This window comes from Leptinotarsa decemlineata, unplaced genomic scaffold, assembly GCF_025532065.1.
Source record: "Leptinotarsa decemlineata unplaced genomic scaffold, Ldec_3_MD MMD2_tig00001973_RagTag_RagTag, whole genome shotgun sequence".
Taxonomy (NCBI): Eukaryota; Metazoa; Arthropoda; class Insecta; order Coleoptera; family Chrysomelidae; genus Leptinotarsa; species Leptinotarsa decemlineata.
In genome coordinates this window covers 738,546-753,199 of record NW_027412572.1, presented here as the reverse complement: position 1 = coordinate 753,199, position 14,654 = coordinate 738,546, and the positions used below count along the sequence as shown (strand labels likewise).

Below are 14,654 nucleotides of genomic sequence, written 5' to 3'. Positions count from 1 at the left end.
TAATTCCTAATCTTATAAAATGAGATTTGCATGAATCTCTAGGACCCAATCCTACAATGATTCTGACCGCACGTTTCTGCATCACAAAAATCCTGGAAGTATGGATAGAGTTACCCCAAAGTAAAATTCCATAAGTCAGGTGGCTATGGACAAGAGAAAAGTAGGAAATCATGAGTATATCTGTGCTGACAGATCTTTTCAGTCTTCTCATGAGAAAGAGTTGACAAGCCAGCTTCTTCGAAAGAATATCAATATGATGGGACCATTTAAGTGACTGGTCTAAAGTAATACCTAATAGCTTCACAGACTGATGACTGGATAAAAATTGGAAGAAAAAATCAATTTCTGTGTTTTTGATTGGTTTTGTGTCAGACCATTCGGTATTAACCATTCATCGATCTTTTCAATCAAGGTTTCATCCTTCTGTTTCAAATTGACAAGATTCGAGTGCGAGAAATAAAATGTAGCATCATCTGCATATAAAAGCCCCTTCACAAACTTAAGGTGATCAAATATATCATTGATATAAATAATGAACAGAAGTGGTCCTAGAACCGATCCTTGAGGTACACCACAAGTGATATCCCGAAATGAAGAGGGTACAGAGTTCAGATGAACTGTTTGACTACGCCCTGTGAGGTAAGATTTGAAAAATGTGTCTGTGACTCCTCTTACACCATAGTATTCAAGTTTGTCAAGTAAAACTTGATGTGATATGCAATCAAATGCCTTGCTCAAGTCACAAAAGGTAGATGCCGTGAATTTCCTTTTTTCAAAAGCATCCACAACATCATTCACCAATCTCGACACAGCATGTATAGTTGAGCGGTTTTTCCTAAATCCATATTGATGTTCATTCAAGTATTTGAGTTTTTCAAAGTAGTCAGTTAATCTTTTCTCAGCTATGATTTCAATCACCTTGCCAATAATGGGAATAATCGATATTGGACGATAATTTTCCAACATGTCAATATCACCTTTTTTGAAAATTGGAATAAGTTTCGTTTTTTTGAAAATATCAGGAAAAAATCCTTGACTGAAACACAAATTGCACAGTATAGCAATGGGTTCAGAGATAATAGACACTATTTCTTTCAACATCACACTATTCAGCTCATAAACATCGAAACAATTCGATTTTTTCATGTCATTTATTACCTCTATGACCTCGTTGCGTGTGGTTGGAGCTAAGAAGAATGAATTTGTATTAGCAGGTATTGATTTTTAGATAGTTTCTTGCTGAGTGAGTTGTTTGTGGCAGTTGATCAACTAGTATTTTGGCAATAATAGAGAAGTGTAGATATAGTGTACGTGGTTTTGTATATGGATTGTCCTGAAATATATAAGGAATGATTTATTTACCCAAGAAACATACAATGTTTATAGCAGGGAAAAAACAATAATTCAAGGACTAACTTTGGCATAACTAAATACGAACATGACACAAAGGTAAATCATAACTGAAACTTGAAAAATATAAATATACAGTGCTTTTCTTTATTTAATGTCCCCTCCCCCTTTTATTTTTTGAACGGGTCAACTCAAAAAATTGAAATTTGGGATGAAGAAATTATTACATGAATACTTGATTTTTAAGTGAAATTGATAGATGAACCTTTCAAGATGGCGCCTGGGCGCTATTTGGGAAAAAAAATTAAACGGAAAGAGGGGTCACAATGTCAATATTATCAACCACTACAAAACGGCGGAACTTTTGATAATTGCATGAATAAAAATACAAGATAATAACAGAAAACAAAATACAAGAGAGAGAAATTGCTTTTGGTTCAGACCGCGAATTTGCATTCGCGTCTGCTCTTCCAACAATGCCGAAAATTGAAGAGAAGAAAAGAAGAAAAAAAAATGAAAGGAAAGCGAAGGTAATATAAAGATATAGATATATGAATAGCTAAAACCTTTTTTAGAATTCTCGCCGCGGACCTAGTTATTCTGAATGCTGAACAGATGCTGTTTAAACCTACTTTTAAAAACAGTTTCTAACATGTTAAAACAGTTGTTTTCCCATTTATGGAGATAATTTATTGTGGAGGAGATATTATAGGAAAAAGATCGTTTGAATATTTCCTTTTTATGTACAGGAATGTTTAGCACTGTCTTTTTACACGCAAATTCAGGTTATTGATATCTGTTCTATAAGTCAAATAAATGTTCATATAAGTAGGGAGGATTCCTATATTTGAATATTTTGAAGAATATGCATGTTGCATAAAGACGTCTACGATTAAACATATTCAACCACTTCAAATCTGCTAATTTGTGTGAAATTCTGGACCTTATTCTGATACCAAATATTAACCTGATGCAAGAGTTTTGAACTTTTTGTATGCAAGACCTGTCGTTCTTGTCTAAACATGAATGATAAACAACGTCACAGTGGTTGAAATGAGATAAAACTAACGAATCACATAGCATTTTCTTGACATCTACATCCAAATATTGTCTATGGGGATATATGAGTTTCAATGATGAATAAGCAATTTTAAGTTTGTAGGTTATATGTTCATGAAATCTCAGTTTATGATCTGAAATCAACCCCAAATTTTTTGAATAAGGTCTGAATTGTATCTCAGAGTTTCCCATTTTCAAGCTGTACTTTTTTACTTCTTTCCTGATACTATCACTTCCAAAAATAACAGATTCTGATTTGTTTGGATTGATTTTCAACCTATAGTCAGTGGACACTTATATTTTCGTTATTAATAATCGCATCATTGCGTGCAGTACGTCAAATGAAAGGAGATGAAATACAGAATTCATCGATGAAAAAAAAATAAAGAAGGGCAATAAGTCGCATCTTCGTTGATAATATGAAAATAGTTAGATCGTCATGTACTGAACGTCAAACGAGAGGAGAAGAAATACTGAATTCATCGACAAAGAAAAAATTAATATTGCGGCCAGAAGGGCAATAAGCCACATCTTCGTTAATAATAGTCGGATCGTCACGTACAACACGTCAAATGAAAATAGAAGAAATGCCGAATTCATTGACAGAAAAACAGAGATAACGGTCAGAAGAGCAATGAGCCGTATCTCCATTAATCGTAGAAGGATCGCTACGTGCACCAAATCCCTGACTTTGGAAGCCGCGTACACTTGCGACTTGAGGAAACCACACAAAAAAAAGACTAACGTGACAGTGATTGACTGGGCAACATCTTTCTAAAAGGAATATGGACCTATGACGCCACCAGCCAGAAATTCACACCAAAGAATGACTTTTTCGGGATGCATTGGACACTCTTGGATCTCAAGTGGATTGGTATCCTCCCAAACTCGACAATTTTGAGTGTTTACATACTCATTAATCCAGAAATCGGCCTCGTCGCTGAAGATGAATTTTCGATGAAAATTAGTTTCAGTTGCCAACTGCTCCAGAGCCCTTCTAGTGAAGACACGTCGTTGTCTATGACCGTTCACCTTCAGTTCCTGGAGTTTTGATGGGGTGTTAATCGATCGTTTACTGAATCAGTGGACTCAAATTCATCCACCAAATCACGAAGGAGCCTCTTGGCTCTCGATTATGGCCATCGGAAATGGACGATGCGCGCGGTACGTTGCCCCAACAGAACACCCATTTTGATTAAACCATTTCATTATTTGCACCTGTTGTTGAGTGATTCATCCGTCCAAGATGATTTGGCAAAACAGACTGAACAAAGGACAACTAATTTAACAGATAAAATGACCGTTAACAATTATCTAAGTTCGAAAGCCCCCGTTGGAAGACCCAGATCCAGACAAAATTCCAATTTCAGTAATTAAAGACACCAGTGAAATGATTGCATCATTTTTCGAGCATATCATCAATCTGTCCGTATTGCAGGGACAGCCTCAAATTAGCCTCTATAATTGTTATTTTCAAAAAAGGCGATACAAGTAATATTGAGAGTTATAGACCAATCGCTTTACTAAGCATTTTTTCTAAACCGATAGAGGAAGTAATGGCCAATAGAATCACAAATTTGCTCAACTCATGTCATGTTTTATGTGACAATCAGCATGTGTTTCGTAGTGGTTTATCAACTGAAACAAGCACGATAGAATTTGTGCAATATGTCAACAACAAAATGGACTCTGCTGAATTTGTGATCTCAATTTTCTTCGATCTCACTAGAGCTTTCGACTCGGTAGATATTTCTTTCATATCTAATAAATTGAATAACCTTCGTGTACGCGGCCCAATCAATGAGTGGATCGTGTCCTTTCTCGAACGAAGAAAGTTTACTGTTAAGATTGATGACGTCATCTCGGAGGAATTTGAAACAAATATTGGTACACCCCAGGGAAGCGTACTCGGTCCTCTTATTGTCCTCGTTTTCATTAACGACCTTCCCATTTACATATCTCACATATCTCTGTGTCAGATACTTCATCTGTAAGACTATCCGAAACGGTCAACAGAATTCTAAGAGAGTTCAACGACTGGTGCTTTAAAAATAAACTTATGATTAATCATAAGTTTATTTTTAAATAAACGGAAGACTGAATCTTTAGAATTTTATAGCAGACATAGAACATCTCTGCATTTACCGCTCTTATTCGAATGAGTGTCAATTGAGCCATCTATAATGGTGAAGTTCTTAGGAACATAATTCGAGTGCAACCTATCATGGAACTCGCATGTCGATGTAGTTTGTGGCAAGCTGAACAAATGTTTTTATGTGGTCACCACACTCCAAAACATGTTGGAACGAGAATGTCTGCTTGAAGTTTACTATGCACTGGGGTACTCCGCTATTTCATATATAGTTTCTTTGTGTGGGATCAAGCGTCCGAACTACGAAGAGTGTTTGTGTTGCAAAAACGTATTATTAGTCGTATTTTCTGCTTATCTTATAGAACACAGAACTTTGAAAAGTAATAAAATTCTCACGGTGCCGTCTATTTATATATTAAAACTTTTTACTTACATTTTCAAGAACCTAAACAGCTTTAGAAGGCATTGCGATATTCACATGTATGATACCAGAAACAGAACAAATATCTTACCGAGGAAAATTTGTCGAATATCTTAAAACGCAACTTTTTTGAGGTAACTGACTTTCAGTACTGACCTTATCATGCTTCTTCATATTTTGCTTCATCTTTGTAATGGTCTTATGATTTTTCACAGGCAGTGAAGTATGCATCACTGAAATACCCGATTCAAATTCGGTTTTTGACTCGATGTTTCATAACATTCAAAAATATATTTTTTTTAACCATTATTTAGGTGGAATGATTGACATCATCCCAATGATGACCCATTGAGTAGGTTTCATGAAACTCTCTGGAATAATTTTAATACTGCGTTCCCTATTAGCAAAATTAAAACTAAAATTGAAAAGCCATGGATCACAAAGGGCATTAAGGTCTCAGCAGAAAATTTCAGCAGAAATATTCAGGTTACAATGAAAGCTTCAACTCCCTATATAATAGGTACAAGAACATTCATAGAAGAACTATAAGGACTGCAAAACAACTTTTTTATATGGAAAAAATGGAAAGGTCTGCAAACAAACAAAAAGAAAGCTGGGCAATCATCAACGACCTCAGGGGAAAAAAGAATATTGCTCCTACGAAAACTGATCTAAAATCTGATTGTATTAACAAATATTACTGCACTGTGGCACATAATTTATCCAAAGATATTAAATCCAATATTAATCCCTTGACTTTTCTTAAAGACGAATCAGTTTCAGTAACGTTTTTTTTTCATGCCTACAGATGTTATGGAAATTAGAAAAATTCTTAAAGAAATGAAAAATTAAGGCTGGTTGGGATGACATGAGCATAAAAGTATTAACCAAGTTGCCCAACTCCGCTAGCACCGCTTTGGTAGAAGCTATAAATACAAGCTTCATAACGGGTGTATTTCCGGCATGTTTAAAAACAGCAATTGTTATTCGTTTGCACAAAGGAGGCGCCACTAACAATCCTGCCAACTTTAGGCCTATTTCTATGCTACCTACCCTTGCTAAAATCATAGAAAAACTTGTTAAACAAAGAATTATGATGTTTGTAAAAGATCATAATATTATTAGTAGCTGTCAGTTTGGGTTTCAGAGTTTGAAAAACCAGGAAGATGCTATGTTTCATCTACTAGAAAACGTGTATCTCAATTTAAATGATCGTGAAATAGAAGCGGCAGTTTTTTGGGATCTTTCAAAAGCTTTCGATTTCGTGGATCATGAAATTCTGCTGCAAAAACTTGAAGTGTAGGGCTTTAGAGATATATCTTTGAAATGGTTCAGATTATACCTGTCAGAACGTACTCAGAAAGTCAAAATCCTGAACAGCATATCCCATCTCCAGACAGTTACTTGTGGTGTTCCACAAGGATCGGTTCTAGGCCCAATTCTCTTCTTGTTATATATTAACGACCTAGCTCGCATTAATATAACCACAGAAATAACCCAATTCGCTGATGACACTACATTATTTTGGCATTGCAAGAATGAAAGGGAACTGAATGATTTCATCAGCATGGATATTATAAAAATAAAAGACTGGTGTGATGCTAATCTCTTATCATTTAATATCCCAAAAACTAGCATCATCACCCTCAAGTGCTCCACACTAGATATCTACCTGGGTAATCCTTCAATAGAAAACAAAATGTCAGCAAAATTTCTGGGATTACAAATTGATAAAACTTTGGATTTTGAAGGTCACATAAATAACCTATGTAAAAAAGTTTCATCAGGATGCTTTGCAGTCAGAGTATCAGCAAATGAATTTAGCACTAATATGGCAAAAAATGTGTACTTTGTTCTCATCTATTCCCATCTTAGATACGGTATCTGTTTTTGGGGAACGTGTTGCCAATACATGTTTGATAGGGTATTTGTATTACAAAAAAGAGGAATTAGAAATATGTGTAGAGTTGGATTCACAGATTACTGTCGACCTTTATTCAGAAAGCATAAAATCTTGACCTTGCCTTCCATACTTATATTGGAAATGTTATGTCTGGTGCAAAAAAAATACAGGACGAAAATGTTCATTTCACTACGACAAAATACCAGAAATGAGCTCAATATAGGTTTACCGATTCCGATATAATCAAAAATTGAGAGGTCTTTCATATATAATGGAAAAAAAATGTTTAACCATTTGCCAATTGAGATCAAAGGCATAAAATGTACCACTAAATTTAGAACGTCTGTAAAAAAGCTTCTGATTTCAAAGGCTTTTTATTCTTTAGACGAATTCTATTCAGACAGAAATTCAAATTATATAAACAATCAATTTCAATTATTGTGTTTCAGTACCTACTGGTATTTGAACTATGTGACTTTTTCAACTTTTTGTTTAATGAATTTCACTAGTTCGGACTTCCATTGTCTACTATATAAAATGATTTGAAATCCCTGAAACAAATAAAAAAGAATAATTAAAAAAGAATAGTTGAAAATAACAATTATATTAAGCAACAATAAACCTGAAATGAAATGATAGTGAAATATTTTTATTTTATTTTATTCAATTATTATATTTTTACTTGTAGGTTATTTCACTATCATTTCATTTCAGGTTTATTGTTGCTTAATATAATTGTTATTTTCAACTATTCTTTTTTAATTATTCATTTTTATTTGTTTCAGGGATTTCAAATCATTTTATATAGTAGACAATGGAAGTCCGAACTAGTGCAATTCATCACAAAACATTGTCAATCACCTTCAAACAAACATTTTTATTTAATGTTTACATTTAGCTCTGAACTGTATGGTTGAAAATGTTTACGGAGTTTATACTTACTGTTACTTTTTATGTATTATATTTTTATGCTTTATAGTTTTCATATTCTCATACTTACGTTCATGTGTTGCATAAGGATATTCATTATTATTATTATTTATTTCAATATGTAGCATATATATTATCACTTTCTGACTACTTTTTCACCCCAAAATGCTGAAATCACCAAATGTTCAAATATTACTTTCAATTTGTACCTATAACTTATATTCCTCAAAATAATAACACTTTGACGATAATATTTTATCTTCGATAATATCTTTTAAGTTGTGTATCTTATTTCTTAGAATAGTAACACTTTGTTAATGAGGTTTCATTTCCGACAATAAAGTACATTTTGATTTGATTTGATTTGTTTATCATTTTAATTGTACATATTCATCAGACACAATTTAATTTGTGAACTTGGAGTAATCCGATCTATTTTTTGTTAATAGGATATGGATACAATAAATTTGAATTTGAATAAGAACATGTTTGAAAGACAATATCTTGTTTGATGATCATATACAATTATTTGTTCCATTGATGCGATAGTAAGAAGTTTTTTTTCATAAGATGGTTCTAAGGAAGGTATATGGAAAATGTATTCCATGGCTTCATTTTGTAAACTCCTCAATAATTTTAACATTGTATTTAGAGCATTTCCCCAAATAGGTATTTAGTTTTTTGGTACGGAATCAACTCAATAAACTTACTTCGAACTCTTGGAAGAACCATTCTCTTCTTCATTCACAAGCCACCGATGCTGATCATCATCCAGTCCACAATAAGAAACAGTGTTAATTGGATAGTGTCGCCTGAAGAAGAGTTTCCTCTTGTTGTCCGTCAACGTGACGCCTTGATCGCTGACTTTGAAATGAACCGTCGCTGTGTCTGGCAAAGGAGATTTCTGGAATAGCTGCATCACTGCTTTCTTGATTGCTTGTGGTCCAGTCAGGGATTCCATATCGACAGTCGTGAGATATAAAACGTTACAAGCGGCTCCTTGCGTGAACAGTGACTGGGATTGGGTTTGGGAAGTGACCCTCTCATTCATTTTCAAATCATCTTGCGGAAGAATGAGTCGGCAGGGTAGAGCCATTTGGGTGATCGAATGCTGGTAGATTAGAGCAGACAGTGAACTGAAGACGGGTTCGTTTTGACATTGTTTCAGTCTCACTCCTCTGTTGGTTGGTTCGATCAGGTAATGTCGGATGAGTTCGTCACCGCCGCTTGATTTGTTTTGGACATTCGAGGGCACCGTTGCGACACGCAGAGCCAGTCCGAATGCTCCTGGAAATGAGTTGGAGTCTCGTACCACGAAAGTACCTGGAGCCTGGTCTCTCAACATTGAAATAGCTGAAACCAATGAACAGATATGAATTATATGAAATATGAAAAAGAGCAATGTATTTCCAGAAGGAGTACCCAGTTACTGGAAATGATATTATCACAGAGTAAACAGTAAAAAGTATTTCTTTAAAACAAGATCATAAGTTGCTTTGAAATGTTTATCTCTATTGGAAAAACTATTACTTTATGCCAACATCGCCATGTTCCACCAGAAAATCACACTTTCTTCAACAAAAAAATCAAATTTCTTGGCCTTTCAACGACATCATTCGTTTGATTATATCATTGCGAAGATGAACTATTTTGAATCAAAAAAATACAGGGTGTTCCTTAAACACATGCTGATATTTAAGGAGGTGATTCTTAGACCCATTTTAAGAAAAAACTTCCTATGGACGTATGTCCTAAACGCCTTAACTTTTGAGATACAGAGTGGCAAAGTTTTCAAAAATAATCAGTTTTTTAATAATAACTGAGATAATTGTGTAGACATATTTGGCATATTTGGTACATATGTTCCATGCCTCAAGGCGAATTTTCTGATGTACACAAATTTGTATTTTCTCAAACAGTGGCATCCCTACGGGTTTCGCATTGGATATTTTTTAGGAAAAAGTACTACGCTAATGCTTTCTTTTCAAAATAAAATCATTTTTAAAATCTTCATTCATTTTAGGAAAATTTGATCCCTTGTTATTTCTTTGTCCGACGCATGATTTCCACTCAAAAAAATAAAAATCGACAGAAAGCAAATTAAGAAACTAGATCAATTTTAAAATGAATGAGAATCTGAAAATTGCTTCAAAACGCATTACCAATTCCCTAATAATATTTGATAACATAATCTGCAAAAAAATAAATTTTTCACAAAAACAAATTTTATTTTATTTTGTGACAGTAAGTCTAAACGGATATCACAAATTTGTTAATTAGAAATAATACCAAAACTGATTATAAAAATTGTTGGAAGTGGCCACCTGCACTTAGTATGCATGCTTCCGCCCTTCTACGCATGGAATTACGCCCCCGTTCAAATATTCCCGGCGTATTTCGTATAGTTTCACACTAGGCAACTATTCGCTCTCTTAAATCTTTTAAAGTATTAACGGGAGTTTTATACACAAGAGTTTTAAGGTGACCCCATAAAAAAAATCTAAACTGTTGAGATCGGGGGATCTTGCTGGCCATTGCTGAGGCCCTCCGCGACCTATCCAACGATTAAGATGAACTGTATTTAAATGGTTTCGGACAATTACACTGAAATGAGCAGGGGCGCCATCGTGCATGTACCATATTCGATTCCTTAACGCAAGTGGCACATCTTCCAATAACCCAGGTAAGTCTTCTTCGAGAAAGTGTAAATATGAACGACCATCAAGGCGTTCTGGTAGAAAAAATGGGCCTATTAGATGATCACCTATAATTCCTGCCCATACATTAACCGAAAATCGGTGTTGGAAATGGGTTTCGGTTATTGCATGAGGATTTTCTTCAGCCCAAACATGATTGTTATGGAAATTTTGAATGGCATTCCGAGAAAAATTTGCTTCGTCTGTGAACAAAATTTGTCGTACTCGTCTCAGGATGTTCCTCAATTTCTTGCAGCACCGCTTCCTCAATTTCAGGAGTTCTTACTACACGAGGTCTATCTTCCGGAGTCCCTTTCTTGAAACTACCAGTTTCCCCAAGTCGACGATGAATATTTGAAAAGGTTCGGCTATCTGGTAAGGCACGATTAGGATATCTTTCCTGATAAATGCGCCTGGCTTCTGTTGCATTACCATCGGCAAGGCCATATACGTAATGCATTTGCGCCATTTCCGCATTCGTATAATTTACCATATTTACTGATATTCAGAAAAACACCGGACTACCAAAATAACTTCAATAACACTTCAAAATCAATGAAAACGCGCTGTGACAGTTTTTAACACCAACACCTTACTTTAAACCAATATCAATATTAGCTACTGACGTTTGTACATACAGAGAATTCGTTTTTTATTGCTATGGTGGGTACGCTGTTTTTTCTGCTTTTAATCTTTAAAGGAAATCACATATCGACAAACTCCATATTTCCAAGAGGTGCAGTGAATAAATTCTGCTACACGTCATTTATTCCAAGATAACTAAATTTATGTTTTCAAAAATTATTAAGCGGTGCTGCGTTATGACGTAATTTTAATTGAGAACAGTGCATCTGACAACAAACAAATACCTTTTAGATCCTCAATTATTTTGCAACAAATCTGATCGCTTAGTTTGCTTTCAGTCGATGCACGATACCGCATCAGATTTTTAAGGAATTTATCCTTAAGTAAAGCGATTTTTAATTTTTTGAGCGAAAACCATGCGTCGGACAAAGAAAACCCAGTAAATCAAATGTGCTCAAAGATGTATAGATTTTAAAAATAATTTTTAATTTAAGATAAAGCAGGGGCGTAGTATTTTTTTCGCCACTGGCTGCCACTGGCAGAGAAAATTAAGAAAATTGTACATCAGAAAATGCGCCTTGAGGCATGGAACATATGTACCAAATATGCCAAAGATGTCTACAAAAATTTCTCAGTTATTATTAAAAAACTGATTATTTCTGAAAACTTTGCCACCTTGTATCTCAAAAGTTAAGGCGTTTAGGACATACGTCCATAGGACGTTTTTTCCTTAAAATGGGTCTAAGGATTACCTCCTTGAATATTAGCATGTGTTTAAGAAACACCCTGTATAATATCATCTCAAAATCCACCACCTGTTTGAAGGGAAAAATAAACTGTTTCAAATGAAGAGCAATATCAACTTGATCTAAACACATAGTGTTTGTTTGAATTCAATACTGTATTCCTTCAAATAACTCAATTCGGTTATAACAAGAGTTTTGTGAATCTACATACAAAACTATATTATGATCGACTAAAAATAACAGGAATTTTGTATAGAATGAACAGGGTTTCTTTTGAAGAAGTATTTCATTCATTTCAGTTTGAAAAACCCTGTGGTGCTCTGGTCTTTCTATGACCCTCTCAAGTGAGAGGGGAGCGGAGAATTCCGTTGTAAGAATTGCGTACGCGCCAGTATGTGTTGGAAAGTGATGTTGGTGTGTTGCCTTTTTGAGGAGGAAGTGTTTTATGTGTCTGTAGGCAGTGCAATTTCTTTCCGATTATTTTGTATCTACCATAATGGAACAGATTTTACAATACTGGGGTCTTGCACAGTTGAAAAATATTTTCATGGGTAAGTATTATAATTGGATAAAACTCCGCTATATCAGTAAGTACCGCATTGTATACGTAGTGCCGAAGAGTAAGTGGTAAACTTTGACGTCAACTCTTAATTTTGCTTTCATTTTGCGTAAATTATACCAATGCTTCGTAATTTTTCACACTTGCCTTATTACATATGCCGAGCTCTGCAAGTGTATATAAATTTGAACTGAAAAATCCTCCACGTTGATTCAAATTTGCCAATCTTTTGTTTTGAACACACATTTTATCTTGTTTCAAATAAGAGCATTTTCTCTAAATAAAATTTTATTTTCTCTTAGACCGAATTAATTTTTTATTGAAAGATAGAGGTACTTATAGTTTCGACAATAAATGATAATACAAAATATACCAAAATAGGCACCAGTAGGTATAAAAAGCTTCTATATGTGACAGTCACTTTCTGATTTCAACATGTAAATATTTGTTGAATTCCGAAACGTCTTTGCTTTCTGTAATCACTTCAGAAATGTTTTTATGTTATTCATTGGGAACAAACTGAATATATCCTACTCAGCTTGAAATTATTTGATAGATTTCCTTTAGGAATGTAAGAAATAGGTAGAAATATTACCAAACTCACTAGAGATGAAATATGAATTTCCAAAAACGTGAAAATAGTAAATGCTGTTATTTAAATAGCGAATCATATTCCTTTAAGTTTGTCTGTATGATCATGAGTAACATTTTTTCAACGAAACATTTTATATTTCTCATTGATCCTCTAATAATACTCACACGACACTTTGAATTCCAATAACAATTCCAAAATTATTATTTTGAAAGGCAATTTTTCTGTATAGACTTCTGTTCACTTCGAAGGAATTTGAGGTACGTCTTTTGAATTGATTATTTATTTCTGATCAAATAATGTTTAAGCACCTTTTAACTTGCTAGGAATCGTATGTGTAACAATAAGACCTCAGACAAGTTTAAAATTTTGAGGGTTGTCATTCGCATGCGAACAACAATTGGGTTGGTTAACGGAATAAACCCACTTGAACAGGGTTTTATTGAAGAAAAAAACATTTTTTTTCTTAAGGGGTTGCTGTTTTCATATTTTCACCTTTCTATATATTTGAAATAGTGGCTAAGGATGATGTGCTGATTTCTTTTGTTTCAGAATCCAAGTGATGTTCCGGCAATTGTAGATGAACAAAAGCAGAATGTAGAACTTGATCGACGACAGTGATTTCTTTAATGTTATTTACCAAAATGGCATCTAGTTTTAAAAACATCATTTGTGTAAAATTACTAATAAATTAATTCATTTTCTTGTCTGAGTTGTAATGTTGTTTATAGGCTTCGATTCCATTTTATTTGTTAGTTTGCAATTTGTAAAGAATATGACCCTTTTTTATATTTGTTTTCTTATTGAATATTTATTTATGTTATTTGTATAACTGTATGATCTCTCAAAAGTGTGCGGTTGGAATATGATATTTAAGCAAAAATTACCAAAGAAAATTTAGTTCTCTATTACGATTTGTTTTCTATCGCATGCTTTTTCAGGATAATATTTATGATTTGCATTTGCTCCAAATAAAACAATCATAATATGTGATGTATTATTAAGTTTTTTCCTTACCACTCATAGCTGTTCATATTACAGATGAGATAATTTGGATTCAAGTAACTAAAGACATCCAAATGAGAGAGGGACAGTTTATTAACAGAAGCATACGTTCATCTTTGATGAAGTAAATGAGTTTAATTGATTTGTACAAATAGAAGCGTATCAATGAAAAATGCTTCTCTTCAAAGGAAAACAATTAATTTCTCATACGGAGACATTCAAATAATGTTCCAAGTAAACATATCATTCTTTCAAAACCCAAAACAGTTTTGCTTCGAGATTAATTTTGCTCAGACTAAAGAATGCATATTTACTTCTCTTGAGCTAATGTGATTATTTCTATTGAAATGTATGCACAATCTTGGTGGAATTTTTTTTTTACTTAGAAGAAGCGTTTATTCAGTCCATTTGAAATAATGATTCAAATTCAACTTGAGAGAATATGTTTCTCAGTTCAAAAAAATATTCCTTCATGAATACAGGAGAGCAAGATTTCTTGCTCTTTGCACTTTGAAATATTTATGTTCACTGTGTATACAGTGCGGTCCATATGTATGGAATAAATTCATTTTTAGCGTTGTAATGCACAATGTGAAAAAAACCTGAAACAGGTCGATTTTTATTCTTAAATTGATAATTTACAGTATGAAAATATTCCTCCCCTCCAGCACCCGTTCTGAATTATAAGCACCTCCTCGAAAATTTCAAATAGCAAA

General features: G+C 33.9%; 1 protein-coding gene across 22 annotated transcripts in view; it reads right to left on the bottom strand.

The window, feature by feature from the left end:
- The window catches only part of by (focal adhesion protein tensin), a 687,936-nt gene that overhangs the window by 5,943 nt on the left and 667,339 nt on the right, over positions 1-14,654 (bottom strand). For all 22 annotated transcript variants that reach the window (XM_074176604.1, XM_074176595.1, XM_074176594.1 and 19 more), the window contains one exon: positions 8,466-9,108. In XM_074176604.1, coding sequence (XP_074032705.1) covers positions 8,466-9,108 — 643 coding nt within the window. The remainder of the gene's footprint in view (positions 1-8,465; positions 9,109-14,654) is intronic.